This window comes from Pteropus medius, unplaced genomic scaffold, assembly GCF_902729225.1.
Source record: "Pteropus medius unplaced genomic scaffold, Ma_sr-lr_union100, whole genome shotgun sequence".
NCBI lineage: Eukaryota > Metazoa > Chordata > Mammalia > Chiroptera > Pteropodidae > Pteropus > Pteropus medius.
Genome location: NW_024340849.1, coordinates 45,391,648 through 45,417,361, shown reverse-complemented (window position 1 = coordinate 45,417,361; position 25,714 = coordinate 45,391,648). Strand labels below are relative to the sequence as shown.

At 34.9% G+C, this 25,714-nt stretch overlaps 1 protein-coding gene across 2 annotated transcripts in view; it reads right to left on the bottom strand.

The window, feature by feature from the left end:
• ARHGAP28 (Rho GTPase activating protein 28) overlaps positions 1-25,714 on the bottom strand; it is a 181,559-nt gene that overhangs the window by 38,936 nt on the left and 116,909 nt on the right. For both annotated transcript variants that reach the window (XM_039845787.1, XM_039845798.1), the window contains 6 exons: positions 24,276-24,365; positions 17,169-17,253; positions 16,305-16,447; positions 13,634-13,799; positions 13,448-13,539; positions 10,903-10,980 (listed from right to left, as the gene is read on the bottom strand). In XM_039845787.1, coding sequence (XP_039701721.1) covers positions 10,903-10,980; positions 13,448-13,539; positions 13,634-13,799; positions 16,305-16,447; positions 17,169-17,253; positions 24,276-24,365 — 654 coding nt within the window. The remainder of the gene's footprint in view (positions 1-10,902; positions 10,981-13,447; positions 13,540-13,633; positions 13,800-16,304; positions 16,448-17,168; positions 17,254-24,275; positions 24,366-25,714) is intronic.

The window sequence follows — 25,714 nt, the reverse complement described above, 5'->3', positions numbered from 1 at the left end:
ACTATACAAATATAAAAGTTCTTTACTTAGATCATAGTTTCATTTATGTGGTTTTGGCAGAATACCACCTATCCCCACATAATAATGTAGTTAGATTTTGACAAAGCCTCCATTTCCGTTTTACTCATGACCTCTTCCTTTTGCCATCCTGGTCATCTATTTCTAAATTAGATCATGAATGTATGCCTCTCAGCTAGTTCATAACCAGAATGAGAAATATCCCAATAAAGGAACTCTGACCTCACTGCAACGTGCAGGCCAATGGCATCTTCCTGGAACAGTTTTATGCCAAGATATGCACATGTCTTCTACATGTTTGCATGCTTGGCAAATCTTTCATAAGGCTTAGAATACTGTGTAAAACTTTTTAAAAAAATCATTAAGCCTCCATAAATTCTACTTGAGTCATACATTTTACATTATCAATTCTATTGATTATCAGTGCCACCAATTCTCCATATTTCTTTTTCAAAGTCAAACTCATTTTCTACTGCTCCCTCGAACTACAGAGGCAGTTATAGTTAGTTCTCTGACTGACACTAACTGCTCCAAAAAGGATACTTAGGAAGGTAACATTGAAAACTCTCAGTCTTTTTAAGTCCTCTGCTTTATTTTCACGAGAAGCCCAATTCTTCCAGCCTTAAAATATTCATAGCCAGAGTCAATTTCCAAAGAGTAGCTCATTAACCAGACTAAAAATAAACACTCTCATGGCTCTCAGAGCCTGCCAAACATGGGGTGCCCTGGCAAGACACATCTCTTACAGAGAGACAGACATGATTCTGGGCCACCTGCTGATGACATCAAAAGGAGATTTTCTATCCTTGAGAAGCTCTCAATATAATAAGAATAATACTGCTAATCAATCAACCTATTTGCTGATAAATATACTTTGTAAAGCATTGAAACATACATATAAAACTCTTCCTTGAATAAAATAAAGCACAGACTGGGCTCTAAGAAGGGGGGAGGATGCATGAGATCCATCCTTTGCCTTTAGGCATCTTTTGTCCAGTGGACAGAACTATTTCATGAACTCATAATACTAAAGTAGGGTGTTAAATACTGTACGAAAGACCATGTACTGGATATTATGCAATCATGAAAAAGAATCAAACTGTGATAGGGCAAAGTCTCGAGGACTAGTGAGGAGCCTGCCAGGGGAAGAGGAAATAGAAGGATGTCAAAGATAGAAGAAACTGTTCAAGCAGTAATACAAATGCAAAGAGACCCAGTGGGTCTGGGGAACTCCCATCAGTTCAGTGTTGTTAGAGTATCATGGGCAAGAAGGAAAGTAAAGAGAGAGAAATGAGACTGAGGAGCAGAGCCAATCCTAAGGTGATTGCACTTCATTCTGTAGGTAATGAGGCAACACTGAACATTTCCAAGCAAGAGAATGACAGGGTGACATTTACCTTTTCTGATAACCAGATGCGAAAATGATTTGGGGGAAAGTGGTGCTTGGCACTGGTTAAGGAGTAGGCTAGAGGAGAAGAAACCAGTTATTGAGTTATGTACCATTTTTGGTGATGGATAATATAAGACTAAACCTGGATAAGCAGTTGTAAGGAGAAAGAAGGGAGGTCAATTAAGAAATTCCACTGAGGGGAAATTCTCAAGAGTCAATGACTCTGGAGCTGCTCTTAAGGAACATTGGCTGAGGATGCCAGCTTGGTGCTCTTCCCTTACCTTACCACAGCTTTCCAGTATCTCCCAGAAAAGAGCTTATATGCTCATCTGGAGCCCAAGTTACTATAACTGATGACAAGAGGATACTGCCAGATCACCTGGCCAGCAAAGCTTAAGCTTGCAGTCCCACAGTATATATTTGCATACTTTTAAAAGCTGCTCCCTCGGGGCCTGGCTTCCAAACAGTCTGAAATTAGGTACTGAGATCCTCCCCTTAGGGACACTGACAAGTCCTCAACTACTGGGAACTATTTAAAATATAATTTGCTACTTGGACAAACATAAAGGTTGGATAGATGACAAAGAGCCGGAGCAAGGTTGAATTACATGGTTTATCTTCCACGCAAAGCCACTCCTAAAGAGACAAGAAAAATGAAGAAAGCAAAGGAATGTGTTCTGAATGAAAGAACAAGAAAAACCTCAGAAATAAACCTTAACAAAACAGAGGTAAGTAATCTAGCTGATAAAGAGTTCAAAGTAATGATCATAAATATACTCACCAAACTTGGTAGAAGAATGGATGAACACAGTAAGAACTTCAATACAGAGATGGAAAATATAGGAAAGTACCAAATAGAAGTCATAGAGCTGAAGAATACAATAACTGAACTGAAAAATACACTAGAAGGGTTCAATATCAGACTAGCTGAAAAAGAAGAAAGAATCAGTTAACTGAAAGATAAGGTAGTAGAATTCACCCTAATCAGAGCATAAGAAAAAAAAAAATGGGAAAAAGTGAAGATAGCTTAAAGGGGCTTATGTGACAACATGAACTGGACTAACATTTATATTATAGGTGTGTCAGAAGGAAAAGAGAGAAAAAGGGGCAGAAATCTTGTTTGAAGAAATAATGGCTGAAAAATTCCCTAATCTGGGATCCAGATCCAGGAAACCCAGAGTTCCAAGTAAGATAAACCCAAAGACACCCATAATAAGAAATATCATAATTAAAATATCAAAAGTTAAAGACAAGGAGAGAATATTAAAAACAGAGAAAAATAACCTGTTATACAAAAGGGAACAAGACCATCAGCAGATTTTTAAGCAGAAACTTTACAGACCACAAGGGAGTGGCATGATATATTCAAAGTGCTAAGAAAAAAACTTTCCAACCAAGAATATTCTACCCAACAAAGGTATCATTCAGAATGGAAAGAGAGACAGTTTCCCAGACAAGCAAAAGCTAAAGGAACTCATCACCACTAAAAGGCCCTTACAATAAATGTTAAAGGGACTTCTTTAAGCTGAAAAGAAAGGGCACTAATTAGTAATGATAAAACATATGAAAGTATAAATCTCACTGGATTTACATAGCAAAAGTTACAGATTAATTACTTAGAAAGCTAATATGAAGGCTAAGAGATAAAAGTAGTAAAAATAACTATGACTGCAATAATTAGTTAAGAGATACACAAGATAAAAAGATATAAAATGTGACATCGAAAATAAAACATGAGATGGGGGAGAGTAGAAATATTGAGCTTTAGTAGGAAATCAAACTTAAGTTGTTGTCAAATTAAAATAGACTTTGAAAGATATAAGTTGTTATATGTAAGCCTCATGGTAACCACAAAGCAAAAATCTGTAGTAAATATACAAAAGACAGAGAAAGGAATACAAGTGTACAACTAAAGAAAGTCATCAAACCACAAAGGAAGAGAGCAAGAGGAGAAGAAAGGAATGGAGAGGGACTACAGAACACTCAGTAAACAACAAAATGGCAGTAAGTACATACCAATCAATAATCATTTTAAATATAAATGGACAAGATTCTCTAATAAAAAGATATAAAAGGATCAAATGGAAAAAAACAAGACCCGTCTATATGCTGCCTATAAGAGACTCATTTTAGATTTAAGAACACAAAGAAACTGAAAGTGAAGGGATAGAAAAAGATATTCCATGCAAATGGAAACCAAAAGAAAGCTGGAGTAGCTATACTTATATCAGACAAAATAGACTTTAAAACAAAGACTGTAATTAGAAACAAAGATAAGCATTACATAATGATAAAGGGGACAATCCATCAATAGAATATTTGGAAATATTTATGCACTCAACATAGGAGCACCAAAATATATAAAGCAAATATTAACAGAGTTAAAGGAAGAAATAGGCAATAATACAACAATAGTACGGGATTTTGATATCCTACTGATATCAATAAATAGATCATCAAGACAGAAAATCAATAACATCGGCCTAATATGACACATTAGGTCAGATGGACTTAAATATATAGAAACATATATAGAAGAATTCCATCCAAAAGCAATAGTATACACCTTCTGTTCACATGCATATGAAACATTTTCCATGATAGATCATATGTTAGGCCACGAAACAAGTCATAATACATTTAAGAGGACTGGAATCATATCATACATCTTTTCCAACCACAATGTTATTACGTTAGAAATTAATTACATAAAAAACTGGAAAATTTATGAATATGTAGAGATTAAATCACATGCTTTTGAGCAACCAATGGGTCAAAGAAGAAATCAAAAAAGAAAAGGAAATGATAAATATTCGAGCAGAAATAAATGTAACAGACATTAAAAGACAATAGAGAAGATCAATAAAACTAAGAGCCTATTTTCTGAAAAGTAACAAAATTGACAAGCCTTTACCTAGGATCACCAAGAAAAAAGAAAGGACTCATAAATAAAACCAGATATGAAAGAGGAGATGTTATAACTGATACCACAGAAAAACAAAAAATTATAAGGGACTACTATGAACAATTATATGCCAAAAAGTTGTATAACTTAAATTCCTAGAAACATACAACTTACCAAGACTGAATCATGATGAAATAGAAAATCTGAACAAACTGATTACTAGTAAGGAGATTGAATCAGTAATCAAAAATCTACCAACAAACAAAAGTCCAGGACCAGGAAATGTCACTGATGAATTCTACCAAACATTCAAAGAAGGATTAATACAAATCTTTCTCAAACTTTTCCATAAAACAGAAGATGTGAGAACTTTTCCAAACTCATTTTATGTGCCCAGTATTACCCTGAAGCCAAAACCAGAAAAGGACACCACAAGAAAAGAAAATGAAAGACCAATATATCCCTGATGAACATAGGAGCAAAAATCCTTAATGAAATATTAGCAAACCAAATTCAATAATACATTAAAAGGACCAATGTACTGGTAAGTCAATAAAATAATATACATCAAAATCAAGTGGGATTTATTCCAGGGATGCAAGGATAGTTCAACACTGCAAGTACGTCAAAGTGATACACATTAATAAAATGAAAGATGTCAATAGATGTCAAAAAGCATCTGACGAAATTGAGCACCCACTGTGATTAAAAACTCTCAACAAAGTGTGTATAGAGGAAATATACCTCAACATAATAAAAGCTATGTATGACAAGCCCATAGCTAACGTCATACTAAATGATGAAAAGCTGAAATCCTTTCCTCTAAGATCAGGAAGAAGACAAGGATGCTCATTCTTTTAATGTTTATTCAACATAGTATTGAAAGTCCTAGCCAGAGCAATTAGGCAAGAAAAAGAAATAAAAGTCATCCAAATCAGAAAGGAAGAAGTAAAACTGTCACTATTTGCAGATGACATGCTCTTATATATAGAAAACTCCAAAGATTCCATCAAAAACCTGTCGGAACTCATAAACAAATTCAGTAGAGCTGTAGGATACAAAATCAATACACAAAAATCTGTTGTGTTTATGTACACTAATACGAAACTATCAGAGAAATTAAGAAAACAATCCCAATTACAATTGCATCAAAAAGAATACTATACCTAGGAATAAATTTAACCAAGGAGGTAGAAGACCTATACTCTGAAAACTATAATACGCTGATGAAAGAAACTGAAGAAGAAATAAATAAATGAAAAGTTATTCTGTGCTCATTAACTGGAAGAACCAACATTGTTAAAATGTGCATACTACACAAAGCGATCTACAGATTCAATGCAATAAAAATTCCAATGGAATTAAAAAAATAAGTAAAATAATCTTAAACTTTGTATGGAACCACAAAAACTCCCAAAGAGCCAAAATGATCTTGAGAAAGAACAACAAAGTTGGAGGCATCATGCTCCCTGATTTTAAACTATATTACAAAGTATAATAATTTAAAAAGTATGGAATTGGCATAAAAACAAACACTCAGATCACTGAAACAGAATAGAGAGCCCAGAAATAAATCTGCACATATGTGGTCAATTAATTTACAACAAAGGAACCGAGTATGTAATGAAGAAAGAACAGTCTCGTTAATAAATGGTGTTGGGAACACTGGACAGCCATACACAAAAGAATGAAACTCAACCACTATCTTACACCATACACAAAAATTAACTAATAATAGATTAAACATTTGAATGTAAGACCTGAAACCATAAAAATCCTAGAAGAAAACATAGGCAGTGAGCTTCTTGGCATAAGTCTTGGTGATAATTTTTTTTTGATCCGACACCAAAAGCAATAAAAGCAAAAATACGTAAGTGGGATGACATCATACTACAAAGCTTATGCACAGCAAAGGTAACCATCGACAAAATGAAAAGATAAACTACTGAATGTGAGAAATATCTGCAAATCATATATCTGAAAAGAGGTTAATATATAAAATATATAAAGAACTTACATGACTCAGTGTAAAAAAAAAAAAAAATCAATTCCAAAGAAGACATACAGATGGCCAACAGCTACATGAAAAGAAGCTCAACATCATTAATCATTAAAGAAATGCAAATCAACATCAGAACGAAACAGCACCTCATATCTGTTATCAAAAAGACAAGAAATAGCAAGTGTTGGCAAGGATGTAGAGCAAAGGGAATGCTTGTGCACTGTTGATTAGAATATAAATTGGTGTGGCCACTATGGAAAACTAGGTATGGAGCTGTGTTAAAAAATTAAAAATAAATCCAACAATTTCACTTCTGTATATTTGTCTGAAGAAAACAAAAACACTAACTCAAAAAATATGTACCTCCATATTCACTGCAGCATAATTTATAATAGCCAAGATATGGAAACAATCTAAGTGTCCATCAATGGATGAATAGATAAAGAATAGTGGTAGGTATATATATAATGGAATATTATTCAGCCATAAAAAAGAATGAAATCTTGTCATTTGTGGCAACATGATAGATCTTGAGGGCATTATGCTAAGTGAAATAAGTCAAATAAAGTCAATTACCGTATGATCTCACTTTTATGTGGACTCAAAAAAAAAAGTTCATGGACGTGGTTCCATAGTGTAGCAGTTAGCACATCTGCTTTACACCCAGAAGGTCCTGGGTTCGCGCCCCAGTAGAGCCACGGTCCATGATCTACAGCCATGCCACCCTGCACAAGCCTGATGTCTGATGTCAGAAGCTAAGAAGGGTCGGGCCTGGTTAGTACTTGGATGGGAGACCAGGTGCTGTAAGCATAAATAATAATTAAAAAAAAATGTTTATAGACACAGAAAACAGATTAGTAGTTGCCAAAGGCAGGGGGTTCAGGGTGGGAGAAATGGGTGAAGGGGGTCAGAAAATAAAAGGAAAAATTAAATAAAAAAGAATCAGTGATAAACCGAATATGAGACTCAGAGAAGTAACAGTCCAAGATGATTCTCATCTCAGATTGCTAGCTAGAGCAATGGGGCAGATGGAGGTGCTGTTAATAGGAAACACAGAAGGGGAAGCAAATGTTTTCCATCCATTCCTTGGTACCACTGATAAGCAAAGGGGTAATAGGTTTCAAGTGGGCAGGAAGCACTAGTAAGAGCAGAATAATTCAAATTCATATCCTACATATCGCTGCCATAGGAAGCTATCTGAAACACTAACGTGACCATTATTCTAACCTGTCAGTGGTTCTCTGTTACCTAATAGGCAACATGACTCCACTTTCAACAGCAGGCTCTATTACCAGATTCTTTAGATTTTTATCCAAATCCCACAACTGACTACCTATATGGCCTGTGCCTCAAGTTTCTCACTGTGTAACAGGGATATTAAAATGACCTCACAGGGATTAAACCAGATAATATAATGTAAAGCTCAAGGGGCAAGGCCTGCCATACAGTAAGTGCTCAATAAATACCAGCTGCTCATTCTATCCCCCTCCTCTTGATCTGTTATAACCTTTAGTATTATTTCCACGGGAAACCCAGCATATGAGATTGTGGATATTTGGGTAATACTATCACTTCATCTTGTCTGGATGGCCAGTATAAAATAAAACTGAAAGAACATCCTCTATTGGTTTCAACCAGAGCAGATGTGGAGTGTAGGAGCAGAGCTGATATTTCTGTGGTCCTAAATATAAAACTGACTATGTGTTGGATTTACCTTGCTAAAGACAGGGAGAAGCTATGTTTTCTGTCAAATGATAATGAGAACACTAGGCAAGGGTCAGAGCCATGCCCTTCAATCTCCTTTGAGCAAATATACAGCCTGCCACCATTTCTGAGGTAGTTTTATAATAATGCAAATGATCTGCCTTCAACTCCAAAAGCCAGTTCAGAAGGGAAACCAGCAGACCAGGTAACTTAATTATAAAACATTTAGAGCAGCCTCAGAACAACTGAAATGAATCAAAAACAAAACTTCAAATGTCAAACAGTCTGCCTTTTTCCATAAAATATATTCCCCAATGTTTGGCTCAAATTTGTCTTATTTGGTAAAAAATCATTGGAAACACCAAAGTATTAAATTGGTTCCAAATGATCTTAAATACAGGAATGGGCTCCATTGTTATGGCCCCTATGTGGTTAAAACTAGCAGCTTCCCCTCAACACTGAGTTCCTGTTAGTTTTACCAGGCCCTGAAAGCACAAAATCAGGCTGGATTATTCATAATGATAAATTAGTGTTAGTGTCATCCACTTGGCACAATTTGAGGATAATTATAATGGAGTTTTTTTAACGGTCTTTCCCCAAGTATAATACGAGAAAAAATAATCTAACATGAAATTACAAAACAAAACAAAAAAGTTTAAAATTTGAACAAAGGAGAGAAAAAAGACCCCTTTTATATATCAAGTTACAATGCCTCTCTAACTGCAATATTCCCCTGTTTCTGTTCACTGGCCCAGATTTCTTTCAAATTGGCTTTCTTGGCGCTCAAACCATGAAAACATCTGGATTACATTTTTTTGGACTAACAAGAGATGAAATAAATAGGGTGAAACTACGTAAAACTGATTAGAGGAGAAAAGGGACTTTTACCTAAATGTGATTCAGAAATGTATGTGCCTATAAGAACACTTTGCAGGAATTATTAGCTTTGATAAATATTTTTCAGTCAAAGATTAGCTAAAGAAAAGTAATTTCTGCTATGATGTTAAAATTCACGTACAGAAGAAATGTCATGTAATGTTTTCTCTTTTCAACTATTTAAAAAGAGAACTTTAAATCATATTCATTATGCTTTTCTCCCTCCCTCCCTCCTTCTCCCTCTCTTTCTCTGTCTCTGTCTGTCTGTCTGTCTGTCTGTCTGTCTGTCTGTCTGTCTCTCTCTCTCTCTCTCTCACACACACACACACACACAAAGAACCAGTAAGAATATGGGCAAATACAACTCCCCAACTATGGAGAGATGTTTAGAGGGATACAGTCTAACCGTGTTTAAGAAATTCTTTTCTATGACTTCATTTTGGTTCTCTGATTCTACAGACACAACCAAAAGTTTAACCAAAATGATAGCCTTCATCCTCAGATTGAGGATACATCTGTTCAGCAGTTTATATAATAACCATACATATGAGAACCTAACACAAAAGAAGATTCAATTTAGAATGTATAAACCTTAAGGAGTGATTAGGAATTTTCCTGCCTTCCAAATGAACTGGTGCCAATATTTAGTAATCTTCACTCTGAGATGTCACAGTTCCCAAAAATGCCTTGATCCATTCTGCCACTGGCAAACTATGGTGCATTGCTTAGATTTCCCATCAAAAAGAACTTGCTGATTATTTGCAAAAATCCAAATAGTTGACTCCCCCCGCTGTTAGCACCTCTGATCTGCCTCAGCCCCTTCTTCTTAGGAAGAATTGCTTAGTGCTGTGTGGAGACTGGGGCTTGGCCCATCCTCCTCCGTGCAGGGCTGTTTCATGGGACTGGATAAACTATCAGACCTGAATTGTGATCTGAGGCTCAGCCTGCCCATCCCTGATTTTAGAAGCACTATCTCCTACTAATCTTCTCTTACTCCTAACTTCATTCTGGGATTTGCTTTCTGGAGTTTCCAATAGACATAGCCTATTTATTCTGTTTCCATTTAGAAAAACATCTCATGAGATTTCTATATAAAAACTTGGAGACTTCTGAAACAAGCATAATTTCCCAAAACATGCACCAAAATGAATTAATGAGGAATGCTTCTCTGCCTCTACACATTTCCTTTTAATAGTTTCTAAACAGAAAGTTCACTTTTCCCTCGCCCTGAGACTTTTTTCTCAGGGATTCATCATTTAAAACTCCTCGTGTTTCCATGTTCACCAGCCAGTGAATGATATAAGGCAGGAAGAAATTCTTCATTGTGCATGACCACCAGTAAACAAAGTGGGACTATCTAACTGGAAACTTATGAGAAAAGTTTTTCTTTCCTAATGATTCTTTACTGTACTGTAGAGTTTGCCACCGTATAGAAATAAGAAAGCAAAGTAAATGGATTCATATTGCATGGGTGGTTTTATATTCAGAAAGTAACATTACTTTAAAAATGAAACTGGGTTTTACAAAAGCTGAGTGTGTACTGCAGTGGTTACAGCCATTCCTACAAATTCTTATAATGACTTTCATTAATAGGAGAGCCGAAGAATATTTCTAAGTACAAAGCAACTGATAATGGAGATAAGGGCTCTTATAATATTGGCTTAGTAAATTCCATGACTGAAAGGAACACAGCAAACTAAAGTGTTTAATCCAAAAACAGTGCTGGAAGTTTTCAACTTTTATTAACTAAAGATAGGCAGTAGTTTTTGATGGTGAGTTGATGTGTTGTTTCACTGTTGTTGGTTTTTTATTATTGTTTTAATTTAAAAGAATACACAACTCGGGTCCATGAAACAACATCTAAGCATAGATATCACAGAATAATAGGTAGGGCCAAGTGATAGTACCAAAAACAACAACAATAAGAACACTTGATACCTGATGCTTGTATGGACTGGGTCTAGTTAGCTTAGATCTCTAACTAGGAAGAGAGAAAATATTCGGTACCTTGACTTTGGCAGTACATCCTGAAAGTCGAAAAATTCCTTCAGATTCCAGACCTGATTCCTCAACTTTCTCAAAAAACTAGAAAGCAATGAATGATACATTACAAAAATAAATATCTCCACATGATTATAAACATCTGAAATAATAATGATTACAACAAACGATAAATTACCAAGCATATATACATGTACTTGAATGTCTAGTTGTGTTCACAACACTCTATGAGAGCTACATTAGCCTCCAAGTTACAAATGAGGAAATGAAGACTTAGAGCTGTTGTATCATTTCCAAGGATCATCCTTAAAAGTAATGGCACTGACTCTCTCAAGCTTATGCTCTTTACCAAGGAAGTATGCTCCCACTTAGTTATTTTAAGATCTAATTATTAGATCTATTTTTGCAGACAGACCAGTGAGAAGAGATTCTAAATTCACTATCATTAGTTGTAACTACTCTGGCTAAGAAACTATAGGAATTCTAGAAATCTGACCAAGGAGGTAGAAATTATAAAGGCTTATAGCTCTCATGAACTCTTGTGGTGATGATGATGGTGTCAAAATAATGATAACAACAACAACAACCATTAACACTGATTGTGTACTTTCTGCATGTCGTATACCATTCTCCGTACTTTACATCTCTTAACTCATTTAAACCCTCACAATAGTCCTACGAGGCAGGTACTATTAGTATCCTCATTCTACTGCTGAGGAGACTGAGGCATGGAAACGATAAATGACGTGCCCAAGTTCACCCAAGAACAAGATCCAGAGTCTGCCATTTCCCCTTCAAGATATTCAAGGAAATTTTTGTAGGTATGGAGAGAAATAGATATTTAGGAGGAAGAAACACATCCACAAGAAGCTCTGTCCTTTACACAGAGGACAAAAAGTTGTAATTCTGGTTCTAATTCAAGGAAGGAAAGAAAACCTTAGAGTCACCATGGACTTTGGCTTTGGATATATACTGTAGTGCTTTTCATATCTACCTCTTGCTGGCTGTGTGTTCTTGGATAAGTCTCTTCTGGTGGATGTGTTTCCTTCTCCTAAATATAAGGGTAATGTCTCAAGCTATTAAATGAGGAACACTTAATATTAGTAGTAATAACAGCTAACATTTATTGAGTTGATAATATGATATAAATCCAGATTTATTTTAACTAGCATTTATTATGCACCTTTCATTTGCTAAATTCTGTGCTAGGTTTTTGTACCTACATTAATAATAATAAATTCATGTATTGAATCTTCTCGGTTTTTTATTTTTATACATTTTCTTCAAACTCTGTCCTTTACACAAAGGACAAAAGTTGTAATTCTGGTTCTAATTCAAGGAAAGAAAGAGAACCTTAGAGTCACCGTGGCCTTTAGCTTTGGATATGTACTGCAGTGCTTTTCATATCTACCTCTTGCTGGCTGTGTGTTCTTGGATAAGTTATCTCAACCTACGATGCCTCAGTTGCCTCGTCAGTAGAAGTGAGATAACACTGAACTCCTCGGGCTGTTTGGCACTGACCAGACGTGACAGGATATGGAAGGCACTGGCACAACTTTGTGCAGGACAGGCACTCGACAGATGGCCCCTGTGCACACTAGCACATTGCTGGTATCATCTGCCATCCTCCCGTTGGCAGCCAATCAATCACCTGATTTGAGGAGTAACTCAATTTGAGGCACTGGTAGCAAAATTTAGAAAGATAATACAGAGATGTATAATTATTACTGTGAATAAACTAAGTTTCCTCAATCATACTTTTACGTATCCTTTAAAAATTCAATTTAAAATTCAGTAAGGTTGGTGTGTAGGGCTTGGAGTTTTAATTGTGCCGCTGGATGTCACTGTTGAATAAATGAATACTTAGGTAAACCAGTATAAACAGTTGGCTATAAAAAACATGACTTAAAAGGAAATGAACCATTCACCAATGATAGAGATATTAGGATATGATAGTTCAGATAATATCACTTTCAAAATTTCTCAAGACCAAAATTCTTCTTCATCTAGATGTATCCTATCTTCCCAGTCATATCTAAAAAACACTGGAAACAAGCTGATTTTCAGACTTTATTAAGCTTTGTTTGGAAAATTCATTTAAATAATTATAGGTACACCTTTTGAAACACCCAACCTATGATCTATCTCAGCAAATACTTGTATGATCAGTAAATGCATTAGTGATAATTAATTGTCATCTTTTATCCCAGACAGAATAATCAAATACACATACAAACAGATACACAGACACGATAACTTTTTTAAAAATTAGAAAACACATAACCAAAGGGAGCCACGTCATGGAGCATCTGAATCCATCATCTGATGCTTTATGATCAGACAATAAGCTCCGAAAGTTCACAACAAGGCAAATTGGTCCAAATGATTGTGAAACGTCATGGGGATTCATGGAAAGCTGAAAATCACCAACAGCTTGACTCCTAATAAGGCTTTAGCATCTGTAAATCTAAAGTAAAATTCACTAGTGGGTTTACAAATATCAAACTGCAAGAGGCTCTCTTAATTCCCCATTCATTCACATGCTACTCACTTTTTGTAACACAAGGGGAACTTTCACTTCAGGGTCTTTCTTTCGGTCATTGTCCAGTAGGACTGTAAGTGGAACTCCAAAAATCCCATTGTCTTCATTGTAAAATGTCAAGAAAGAAAAAAAGAATACATCTTATTCCATTGTATCAAACTATTAGAATCAGAAGAAATCAGACTTCTTAATTACCTCGTCCTTTTACTTTCTCTGTTTTGTTTCTTTTCAGTTGAATTCCAAAGGCATCAAAAAAGGCTGTCAATTCAATCAGAGAGAGATGGCGGATTTTCTTCATGTCTTCAGCAGACAGATCTCCTGCTTCAGTTAGGCCAAGTCTGGTTTTTTGAACAATAAATTTCTAAAATACATAGTAAAAATTTTTTATGAAAATTATTAGGAAATTATTATTATTATTAAAATTATTATTTTTAGGAAAATTATTATACCTTCATTCAAATGCCACCTTGACATTCGAAACCTTTACAGCAAGAAATGCTATTTGCAAAAATATCTTTGAGTAGTATGCTGCATCACAGGGAGATTATAAACATGAATTTTAGAACATTTGAAGATCTCTACTATGTTAAATTAGAAGCAAAACAGTGGTCTAAGTATACTATAACATTGCTATCACAACTGTAAAAATCACTTTCTACTAAGAAAAATTCTGTATCATCAACTATGTACATCCCAGACATCACATGAAATGTACATACCATGGGCACATGTGAGACATGCACACAGGCACACCATCTAGGTACTCCCAGGAGAGCTTCTGATATATATTTTTTATTTTAGACCATTAATCCTAAAATCAGACATCATTAATTCTCTTCTGCATACTTTAAAAGACTGTAAATAATTTCCAAACTGAAACTGATTGCACATGCTTGCTGAGACAGTATTTATTCTACCTTAAAAATCAACTTTACATGACCCCAAAGTCTTAAAAAAGAAAAATTCATTAAAAGTGCCAAATAATCATACCATCATTTCAAAGATGATACTGTTATATTCTCCATTTCCATACTAGAAGGCAAAATATATTTTAACAATGAAAACCCTTCAACAATCTAGAAATACTGTGAAGATGATAAGTAAGACCTTTTAAAAGCAAGAGACTGTTCCTATATAATATGTAAGTAATAATGATAAAATATAAGTATTATACAATAAGTACGATAGATAATTATGTAACATATATATATATATATATATATATATATATATATATGGTATATTACAAATACTTTGCTCTCAGAAAACCTGGTACTGAAAACAAACTGCTGAAGTAGAAAAATCCAACAGTTATTTAAATTATAAAGCTTTAAGTACACATTCTCCGCAGGGGTTCCCTAAATTAGAACTTCCTTGGGGTTTTTAAACCATCATTCGTTCATTCATTCATTCAGCAATTGTTCCTTGGAGGTCCAAGTATTTAAAAGTAAAACAATATATAGGCTATGATTTGGGCATACCTTGTACTATTAAATACGTAGTTATTTTATCTTCTTTCTGAGACCAAGACTCCACATAACAGTAACACATAAAAACAATATAAACAAGAACCACAATCATTTACTGAGCAACTGCCATGTACTCAACCCTATGCAAAGTTCTTCATTGGAGGCTGGCCTGAATCCCGGGTGAGCCAAACTTCAAAAGGAGATGGACAGTTTAGATGCAGGAACTGGGGAGTCAACATCCTTGCTTGCACAACTCTCTCTAAAGATTCAGGGGGGCTCCCCTTGAAACCAGTCCCCCTGGAATCCATCTTTTGCCCTGAATGCCACTGTGTCCTCCAGCACACAGAATGCTAAGGAACCAGGAAGGGTTTGGGAGTTTGATATACATAGATTTAAATCCTGTTTCTGCCACCTATTAGCTGTGGGGTGTTGGACCTGTCCCTTAGCTTCTTTGAGTCTCAGTTTCCTTAGATATAAAATGGGAGCAGTCACAGAGGTGATTACGACTGAATCCTTAGTGCGGCATGGGGCCCGCAGAAAGCACTCAGTGAGTCTTACAGTTCTTGCCCTGCCCTCTTCCTCCCCTCCATCATAGGGTGTTTGGGGATGGTTCAGGCTGCCTGGGGCAAAGACTCTGCCAGTTTCTAGATGACTCATTCCGTTAGCTCCAAAACTGCCTGAGCCTTGATCATCATTCGGCAAGCCCTGATCAGCACAGAACATTCGGAGCTGCACATCATGAACTCCATAAATGCATTTATTGAGTAGCAAATAGATCAACGTAACATAGTTTCTGTATTGGGCTTTCAGGATATAATATCCTGGATATATATCTATATATCTATACCTATATCCATCAATCAATCTATCTAGATATATATATATATAATCATGAAACTTTCAGGATAACCAAGTATGTAGTACTACTTACCCATCCCAAAATAACATTATAAATTCTTGAGTTTATTTTGATGGAATTTTAGTATCTGTCCTATAAGCTCTCACTTGTTATGGCTATGACTTTCTGCAATACCCCCTTTTAATATGTGCTTTTAGAGGCACAAGTAGGTATATGGTTAGAATACGCATTAACCTATAACTAAAGTAAGGATATAAAGTGCACGAAAGCATACAAGCCAGGTAGAAATCCTATTTTATCTATAAAATAGTAATCAAGCATATACTCTCACAACTATTCCTCAACACAGGGCTGCCAGGAATAGCCAGGCAGGCTATGCACTGTGCAACAAATGGTGCCCCCGGTGTTAGGCGACACTGATACCAGGCCTTTCCTCATCCTTTTGTGCACACACAAAGAAATTTTTTTAAAGATCTTAGTTTGCACCATAGAGAAATTACAGGAAGTTAGTGAAATAATTATGAAAGGTTTTACTTACAGTTAAAACATAGTCTTCTTTTTTAAAATCTGACTTCTTAAATTTATTTCTCTTTGGCACCTCTGTAACCATTTCTGAATAAGATACTTCAAAGGACAGCTCTTCAGCTTCTGCTGGAATGTTCTTTTCCAGATAATCATCATCTAAGAAACAAAGGATGCAGGAAATTCGATATTTCATTTAATCGATCAATACCATTTACTGCAAAATAAGTACAAAATATTTACAAGTTAATCCATAAGCACGTTAGATGGTTTACATTCAAGGAAAAACATCAGACTCACCCAGAATGATTTCAGTTAAACAGTGTCATCAGACTTCCATAGGAACAAAATTTCTATAATTATTATCCAGACAACTTTCTATTTAATCTGATGTTTTCAATTTTAGATTTTTGTTTCATGAAAAGCATTGAGGATTACTAGAGGAAAGTCTAAAAAGGGGATATTTCTATATATTCTTATGATATTAAAATTAAGTCCATCTAGACCCAATGTTGCTGCTATTACAGAAGCATAAGTAGAGATCCTTGAAAGTGGCCTACTTCCTGGTCTACTTAAAACTGTTAAGCAGATACAGGTTACTTATGAAAGAGGTCCAAAAATCACAGACACTACCCAAGTGAGTAGGCTCTAAATGATATGGTGTAACAAAAGGGAAAAAGATTCTGCTTCCAGTTTGTCTCAATTAATTTTGTTTGGTGTGACAAAACGGTGTTTGGAGGTGGGAGGAGTACATTTTGATAGAATCAAAATGCGGAGAAAAACACATTCACATTTTACTTTTAGAAATTCATTGCTTACTTTATTGAGTGCCAATACAAAAGCAAAGACATAGTTTAAGTGAAAAGACAGACTCACTCACCAGTTACTGAATTCTGAACTGACCGTCCAGGGTCTGCTGATCCATTGGAATGAACTGTTATATCTTGGATAGTCTCAAGGATAGACTGTGAAACAAGAGAAGATGGACACAACATTTACTATAATTACGGTCTACCCTGCATTTCAGTCTGTTCTATGTTCTGCAGAATATAAGAATTCTTTTCACAAGAAGCAATTCTTGATTTCAAAAAGGGCCTGCATCTGATTTCCTTTGTTTCTTTATTCAGTTCAGACCTGTCTGGCTCACACAGATTTCTCAAGAGTACTAAGTCAAGGTCAATATAACTGTTCTAGCTCTTAATGTTTATTGTTCATACCTTTCCTTATACATAGAGATTACAATGCTTGATGTCACATAGTTTGACAGTTATAGTATTTGTTATTCTTGATGTAATTGGTGACAGATTTTTGTCATAAACTCTCAGTCATGACTTAGGTAGGTGGTTACTAACAGGGATGCTAGAGCCAGACTGCTTGAATTTTAATCCTAGCTTTGCTACTTACTGTGTGACTTTAAACAAGTTACTAGAACTTTCTATTGCTTAGTCTCTCAATGTGTAAAATGGAGAAGATAGCAAGCAGAACAGATTTCAAAAAAAGAGTTAATATGAATTTTAAACAACTTATCCTATACAAATCATATGAAATAATATCTGGTTCATGGCACTATATGAAGGTTAGCTATTATCAATATATTAACATGTTAATTTCTTCACTACAAAATACAGAGTGGTAACGACTACCAAAACTTAAGTATGTTTTCTAGTTGTCTCCTCTCTTAATAAATTTGCTACTTTCTTCACTGAGATATTGCCAAAGCATTGCACTCCCCTGCGATACTATCAGAAATTGAGCACCTATCTTTGTAGAGCCCTGTGAAGTTAAGCTACTGATCAGGTTGGATGAGTACTAATAAAAAAAATTATACACAAATCTTACCATTTCTATCAATATAAATTTTAATGTAGGAGTTATCATCTGTGAATATGTATAGGGTGAAAATCTGCTATTCCATCAAGAATCTTTTATATGCTCTTCATGGATAAAGTCTATTCTTTTTCCCCCAGAGCTTGATGTTGTTTCTTTTATTCTCATATTTATTTAGCAATAACTAAACACCTGCTTCCTGAAAGACACTTTATTGTGCTACAAATTACACAAGGGAGTCTCGAATTGCAAGCCTGTGTTCTTTTTTTTCCTATTTTACTTCAAAAGATATGACACATTTTGTGTAAACAGCATGTGAATATATAACCAATTATTAAAACATAGATGCTAATTACATAATTGGTGGAATAGTGAAAATATGAAAAAGGTCTAGAGCCATACGATTCATTGTCAGGCAGCCTTTTTGTTGGCTCTAAAAACTAACACTACAGAATTAAGATTTACCCATACACTAATTCTTAAAAAGATGTGGACCACTTTTCACTGATTTCCTTAAGTTTTCTAAAAAAAGAAATCTTCATCAAACTTTAAAATAACTCACCTATGGGACAGAATACTTCTAAAAATTGAGAGACATTTATGTAGGGTTTGAAGCTGATGCTTTGGAATGCTTTAAACTAATAAATGTTAATTTTTTAATTTGTACAGTAGAGAGCTAGCCTATTGTACAGAGTAGGTGCTTGCTCTTTGCAAATTATTCTTGGACTTTCTTCGGGGAAGCAGAAGTTTAAATTGTGATCTCTGCTCTTGCCTATTTATGAGGAGAACAGAGTAACAATTACAGAACATTATTAAGAGACAATTCAGTGTTGAGAGGGAATTTCTATACTACAACTATAAAAGTTATTGGAGAGTAAATAGAGAAGTTTTACTGGAGAGGTGACTGAACTTTAGATGAAATGCAAAGAATGACTTGCAAAGGCAGAGGAAGTGGGCAAAAGCATTCAGGCCAGAGATGGAAGTATAAATTTCAGGTATGGAGATATGGAAGTATAAATTTCAGGTATGGAGATATCTGAAGCATTCAGCTACAAGGAATCACAGACAGCCTGTTGTGCCAGGAGTTGAGGCAAAACATTTAAAAAAATAGTCAAGAGGGTCTGCTCCAATTATATAGAAGGTTTTGAAAACCAATTAGAGGAGCTGAGATTTAGACTCATAAGGGTCAAAACAAAACAGAATAAACGAAAGAACATTCATGCATTAAAGCTGGGGAAAGGCATGGTGAAAATAAAAAATGATCAGCCTGCCAATAAACGGATCTTGAATTTTGAAAAAAAGATTGAGTGAAGAAGGTAAGTTCTTGGTATTCATCTATTCACCCATTAAACATATTAACATTAGCACAATTTAAAAAATTTACTAGTGATTTTAAAGTATTTCAAGCATAAATGCCACTCCATTTTAAATAAACTCCCCTGGCTTGTCCATAACAGATCCTACCATTTTCCTCTGTGCCCAACCACAAGAGTTTCACACTGGGGCTTCAAATGGTAAAGGCAACGTTCTCCAGCCATCAAAGCTTGCTCTGCTGCCCAAACCACACTGCACTGAAATTGGATAGTAGAGTGTGAGGGATCATTATTTTAAACTCCAAATTATAGAAGGTTAGCACTATCTGCTTGAGTTCTCTTAAAACTAGACATTGACTATCTGATATTTCTTTCACATTAAAGAAAACATCATACCAAGCATTTTCTATGTTCATTACTTACTGGAGAAAGTCACTGACTCAAAAGATGTTTCTAAACTTCCTGACTGACTGCTTAGTTTTTGCTCATGGTTTGAGTCTATGTCTTATAACTATGTGTGCTAAAGCTGCCTGTGCTTGAGTCAGTACAGATAATAAGGTTCCCTGTCTTCCTCTTCTGTACCTGAGATCAGAACTGATAAATCCACATCTTACTATCACTGTGCCAAATACCCCAGAGATTAAATTAAATAAGCCGTATTCACTGACATATACACAATCAATTTTGAAATAAAAATATAACAATTATAAAATCTACCCAAATATGAAGCATAGATTTTTTATAAAGTCATTCTGATGAGATCTAGAATTAAAAATTAAATCACATGGAAATTATAAACTAAAGGTTAAAGACAATAAGAGCATTAAATTCCAAAATTTCATGAGAATAGCTAAAGTATTATTCAGAGATTAATTCTTAACCTTAAATGCAAAGAAGAAAGATTATAAAGGAAATATGTTTATAATCCAAGAGACTAGAAAAAATTATCCAAGTAAACCCAAAGATGAATGAAAAAATTAATAAGGATTAAATAAATTAATATAATAAAAAAGCAGGTTTCTTAATTCAAGGTAGTGACTTAAAAATACGGCTGATATAGGAAACTATTTACAGTTCTGACTGAGGTAATAGACATAAATTTTTAGAACAAAAAAAGAAGTAATAGATCCCTTCACAGAAAATTAAAGTTATACACCTAAATAAATGTGTCCATATATTTGTATATATGTGTCTGTGTGTACACACACTAACTCCACTTATTAGAATAGTGGTTAAAAATGCTAAAATTATAGTAAATCATATTTTGTAGTATAATAAAAGAATAATATAGCACAACAAGTAGGGTTTATCTAAGTAACAAAATTACAGTTCAACGTTAGAAAAACCTATCGATGAAATTTCTTAAAGTAATTGCTTAATGAAGAAAAACAAAATATTCATTTTAATAGATGATGAACAATCATTTGATATAATTCAACCTCTATTCCTGAGAAAGCAACTACAAGGCTCAGAAACCTAGAACAAATATTCCACTTAATGATGAAACTTAAAATTTATGAGAAAACCAAAACTTATTAAAAGATCTCTGTAATTCTCATTCAATGTTACAAGTAATTGTGGTCAGTTAATGAGACAAGAAAAAGAAATAAGATGAATAATATTTTAAAGATTGGGTAAATAAAACTTTCAGTAGTTTAGGTAATATCTGCACAAATTATAAAATCAAATAAAAAATTCTTAAAAGTAAAAAAGAATTTTCAGAAAGGAAGCATTAAAAGATACTTCTGTGAAAAACAAAAAATAGTTACTTCCTTATATATCTACAAAAAACAAAGAAGATATCATGAAAAAATACTTACCATTTAAAGTACCAATGAAAACTATTAAGTTCCTAGTAATTAACCAGAAAAAAGATCGTGTAAGAAAAAAAAGGAAAAAAAATTATGATATTTTACTGACAGATAGATGATATAAACAAATGGAAGGACACAATCACTGTTTCTCAATGAGAAGACTCGACATTTTAAAATGTGAATTCTTTCCATGACATTAATCTTTAAATTCAATAAAATTCTTAGTGGAGCCCTAAAAAGATTTTTCTTAATGGGTACTGATAGTCTTATTCTAAGTCCATCAGAAAGAAAAAAAATTCTGAGAAGAGGAAAGAAAATTTTGATGCAGAAAAATGAGGATGGGCTTAACATAACAGATTTAAAAAACAGACCACAGAGTCATAGTAATTAAGATAGACCCTATATACATAGAGATTTCATTTATCATAAAGATACATTTCAAATGTTTAAAAAAGATAAAAGATGGAAAAAAGGTATTGTTCAAGTCAAGGTTATCTCTTTGGAAAAAATAGTTATACTATTCCATAACATAAATTCCAATATGGCAAGTTATTGGGAGTCTCTGTAGTCTTGTTGATAACAGTCTTGTTGATAAATGTCCCTGGGTATTTATCTTGCAGGTGAGATTTACCTTTATAGGCATCATGGACAGGACTGCTGAAGCCTTTGATACCACTTTACTGAATTACTGGAAACCCACCATCTATAAGAGCCTGGGAGCCAAAATGGGGGTGCCTGTGGCCCTTATAACCAAGAAGCAAGGAAATCAAAATGTATTTACCTTGTGGTAAGATTGTCTAGAATGACTTTCAGTACAGGTGCATTAAGGCTTAAGTTGGCATCTGTGGGCTACTCTAGCAACTCACCAATTTGTTTAATATTTCTAAGTAAAGATATTCTGAGTAACAAACCAAAGAAAGTCACGTTGGAGACTGGTGCCAATGAGATTTTTTAAAGATTTTTTTTTGAAACTTTATGTCATTTTCAATATTCAATCAATTTTCAGAAAACAAAACCAAAATCTGAGTGATTAACTTACCTCAGGAAGCTCTATCTATAATTGCCACACGAGATCATTTTCTTTCCCTTACATTCTCAAATTTTCAAGAATCCTATTTGCAGACAATATGTGTTCAGTAAGAATTTGTTGAATGAATAAATGAATGGATGAATGGAAGAATCAAGGAACCAATGATATTGAGCAGCTAACAGCAAAGAATGAAGAAATAGAAAAACAAGACTAGAATCAGTCTTATCAGACGTAAAACTGTGGACATGGAACTGTTATGGAAAAGTCTCAAAAACAAAGCCTATCTAACCTTCTCTTCTCTAGTAACTCAATTGTACAAACATCCTGCTTCAATTTCTGCTTAGCACGTGCCTGGAACCATATGCAGCCTTTTGTTGTTGGTTTATAAAAATGCTTTTAGTGGTAAAGTCAGTTAGAGAGGCAGATGAGGGGTCAGACTATGTCAGAAGCTTTCGCATTAACCAGAAGATATGAGGAGACCTCTGTGGGCTTTAAGGAAGACTTGTAGCTGTGGGAAAAGATGAGTTTGAGTGGTATAAGCTAAAGTCCGGGAGATCACTTAAGGAGTTACTTTAGCAATATTGAAAGATAATGATGAGTTTCTGTACTAAGGAAGTAATTGTAGGAAAAGAGGGGAGTAGAAATATTTTATAACTATTTGCATGATAAAATCCACAGGTCTCAGGGATGGGCACATAGATGGGGAGAGGGTCTTGGGCACATGGGTACCATCAGCTGAGACAAAATAAAGGATCCAAGGCAAGAACCTAGAACAGGAATCCCCAGTCACAGGGGTACAACACAACTGTGTAAGGTCCATTGTAGGTAACTGCTCACTTCTGGTATTTACCAGAGTTTATGAACGATTTACTTTTTCATTAACAAGTACAGTGGAGATTATAATTTGAGATATATTCATTTGCATTCTAATGCACCATCTTAAATGGGAAAGTAAGGGCTGAATTTATACCCAGTTGGTCAGACATTGTGGTCAGACAAGACTCTTAACCTATCTGTGCCAAGAGAGTTCTAGTGCTATTGATAGGTTATATTCATTGACAAAAGTCACTCACATTATTTTACATTTCTTATACGATCACTGTGCAACAACAACAACAAAAAACCTATGACCCCAAATATAAAAACATAACAGAAAAGCTCATTTACATGGGGCTAATAGTATTATCTTTCTGAACAATGGGGATATCCTGGGAGTGTGTCATGCATGTGAATATTAACTGTACTGCGTGTCAAAATGGACAACAGAGAACCCACTGCCCCACACGGAAATCTAAATGTGCCCCTCCATCTGCCTGTCTGAAGTGCTACTGTTGCTATCGACTTGCCATCAGAGAATCACTACCTCATCTAATAGGGCTCTTGCTTCTTCTGGTCCATTATATCATCCCCTGCCAGAACACCTGCACAGAGAAACCAAATGGGGATTCCCAGTGGAGGTGGGGAAGGGGGAAGGATGAGACTTTTTAACAAAGAAAAGTACAGGTTCTGTTACTTGAGGTCAAGTGCATGACTTTATATGACATGGAGAGTTTGCATGGGTGAGTCCTGGGACCTAAGGCTGGAAATGTAGCCAATAGTGGAAAGTCTTCTATATCAGGATGAGGGGTTTTAGTTTATCATGCAGAGACAACGACTTCTGGGTCAAGATGGCAGAGTTAGGCCAGATCATGTGTGTGAACTCAGCCAAGAGGATCAAAGTTAACAAATTTCTCCCTGCTCGACACATGTAAAGAACATCCTTTGGTTTCTGGCTGCAGTGGTGTTAATTTATGAAGTCCTTTTATAAACTGAGATCTATTCATTCCTCAGTTTTGAGTCTCCTCCTTCCTAATTGTTACAAGGTTGGCAGGTCTACTGGCAGCTACGGTACCCTTGCAATCTTAGTTCAAGTTTTTCCTATCTGTTTTGAAGAAATTGTTAGTTCTTGCCTTGAATTTCTAATTTGCCCTGACATGCAACTGTCTTGGCATGCAATGACTTACCATGGAGCCAATCCTGGGAACTGCCAAACTCCTTTCTTCATCCTGGGACCCATGTGACAGGGTAGTACTGTTGAGAGAAGCATCATCTGGCTAAATGAAGAAATGAAAGTACCATTCTTATTCAGGTAAATATTTTCTAATGTGTTTGTGTATTCTACTATGTGTACATATTAGATACATGTTGCAATCTATGATGTTATGACTGCCTGGGCCCGGACAATTGCAGCCAACCCTTCAGAGATCATTACTGTAAGCCACCTAAATACCCTCTGACACTGGCCTCTGTGGCAAACACCTCTATTGCCTGTCACAAACTCCATTTGCCTTAACAATATCTTGCTTTTGTACCAGGGAGTTAGGTGTTAAACCAAAGAACTTGATTTCCAGGCTCTTTTGCAGCTAACAGTGATCATGTGACGAGTGTGGCCAATGAGGTTAAAAGTGTAATTTTACCAAGAATGTTTCTAGAAAAGTTAGGGCCTTCTTGACCAAAAAGAACAAGGTCAGCTGTATACAAATGACAGCCTAGAGTTGCCAGGCATCTTGTACAATTAAGGATAATGGCCATAGGGAAGGATGGCAGAGACAGATCAAACGTGCTTGGGTCCATGCTAAGGGGCATCATGTGGCTTCCTTGTGAGATTTGGACCACATCTCTTAATGAGAAGCAAAACAAATTCTGATTTTCTATTACATGCAGCCAAACACACACTTTAACTCATCTAATCTTGTTTTGTTTTTGTTTTTAACAGACTCTAAAACTATTTTTTGCAGAGATTAGAATTCAGTAGCAATAGTACCAAGCTGTTTTTCATTTATAAAGCTGGAACTCATAGATTTTTGCTTTATTGTACAATGGCTTTAGTGAAATTTAAGATGTGACTATCTTTACTGAAAGAACCTTATTATAAAATTGAATATATTTGATACTTATGAAAACATATAATGTCTTTTAAAAAACTGTCACTCATCTTGCTTGACTATATTTTCTAAATTTTCGGTAGATAGTATATATTACTTTATAAAATAAAAAAGAAACTTTTTCAAACAAATAAAACATAAGAATTAAAGAAATTTAAGTCAAGACGGTGAATTGATAATCACAAGGTCAGCTGTGATTAAAAATCACATCACTAAAAATGGCAGAAAATATACATTTTTAAAAGAACAGTTTTTTTAACAGCACCGAAAATTAGTAAAGAATTCTGTAGTAGATCAACTGATAGAAATTTCCGAATGAAAAGCAAATGGAGTAAGTTTGGTAAAATAAAAACCTCTTCTGAAAAGCATAATTCAAAAAAAATAAATAAATTTTAAAAGAAAACTTCTAGGGAGGAAAAGAAAAACAAATAAATAACATAGGTTGTACATAGAGTAGGAAAGCGCTACAGCTAACAAATATTTACAAAAGAAGAACCAAGAAGATCTCTTACCCTTCA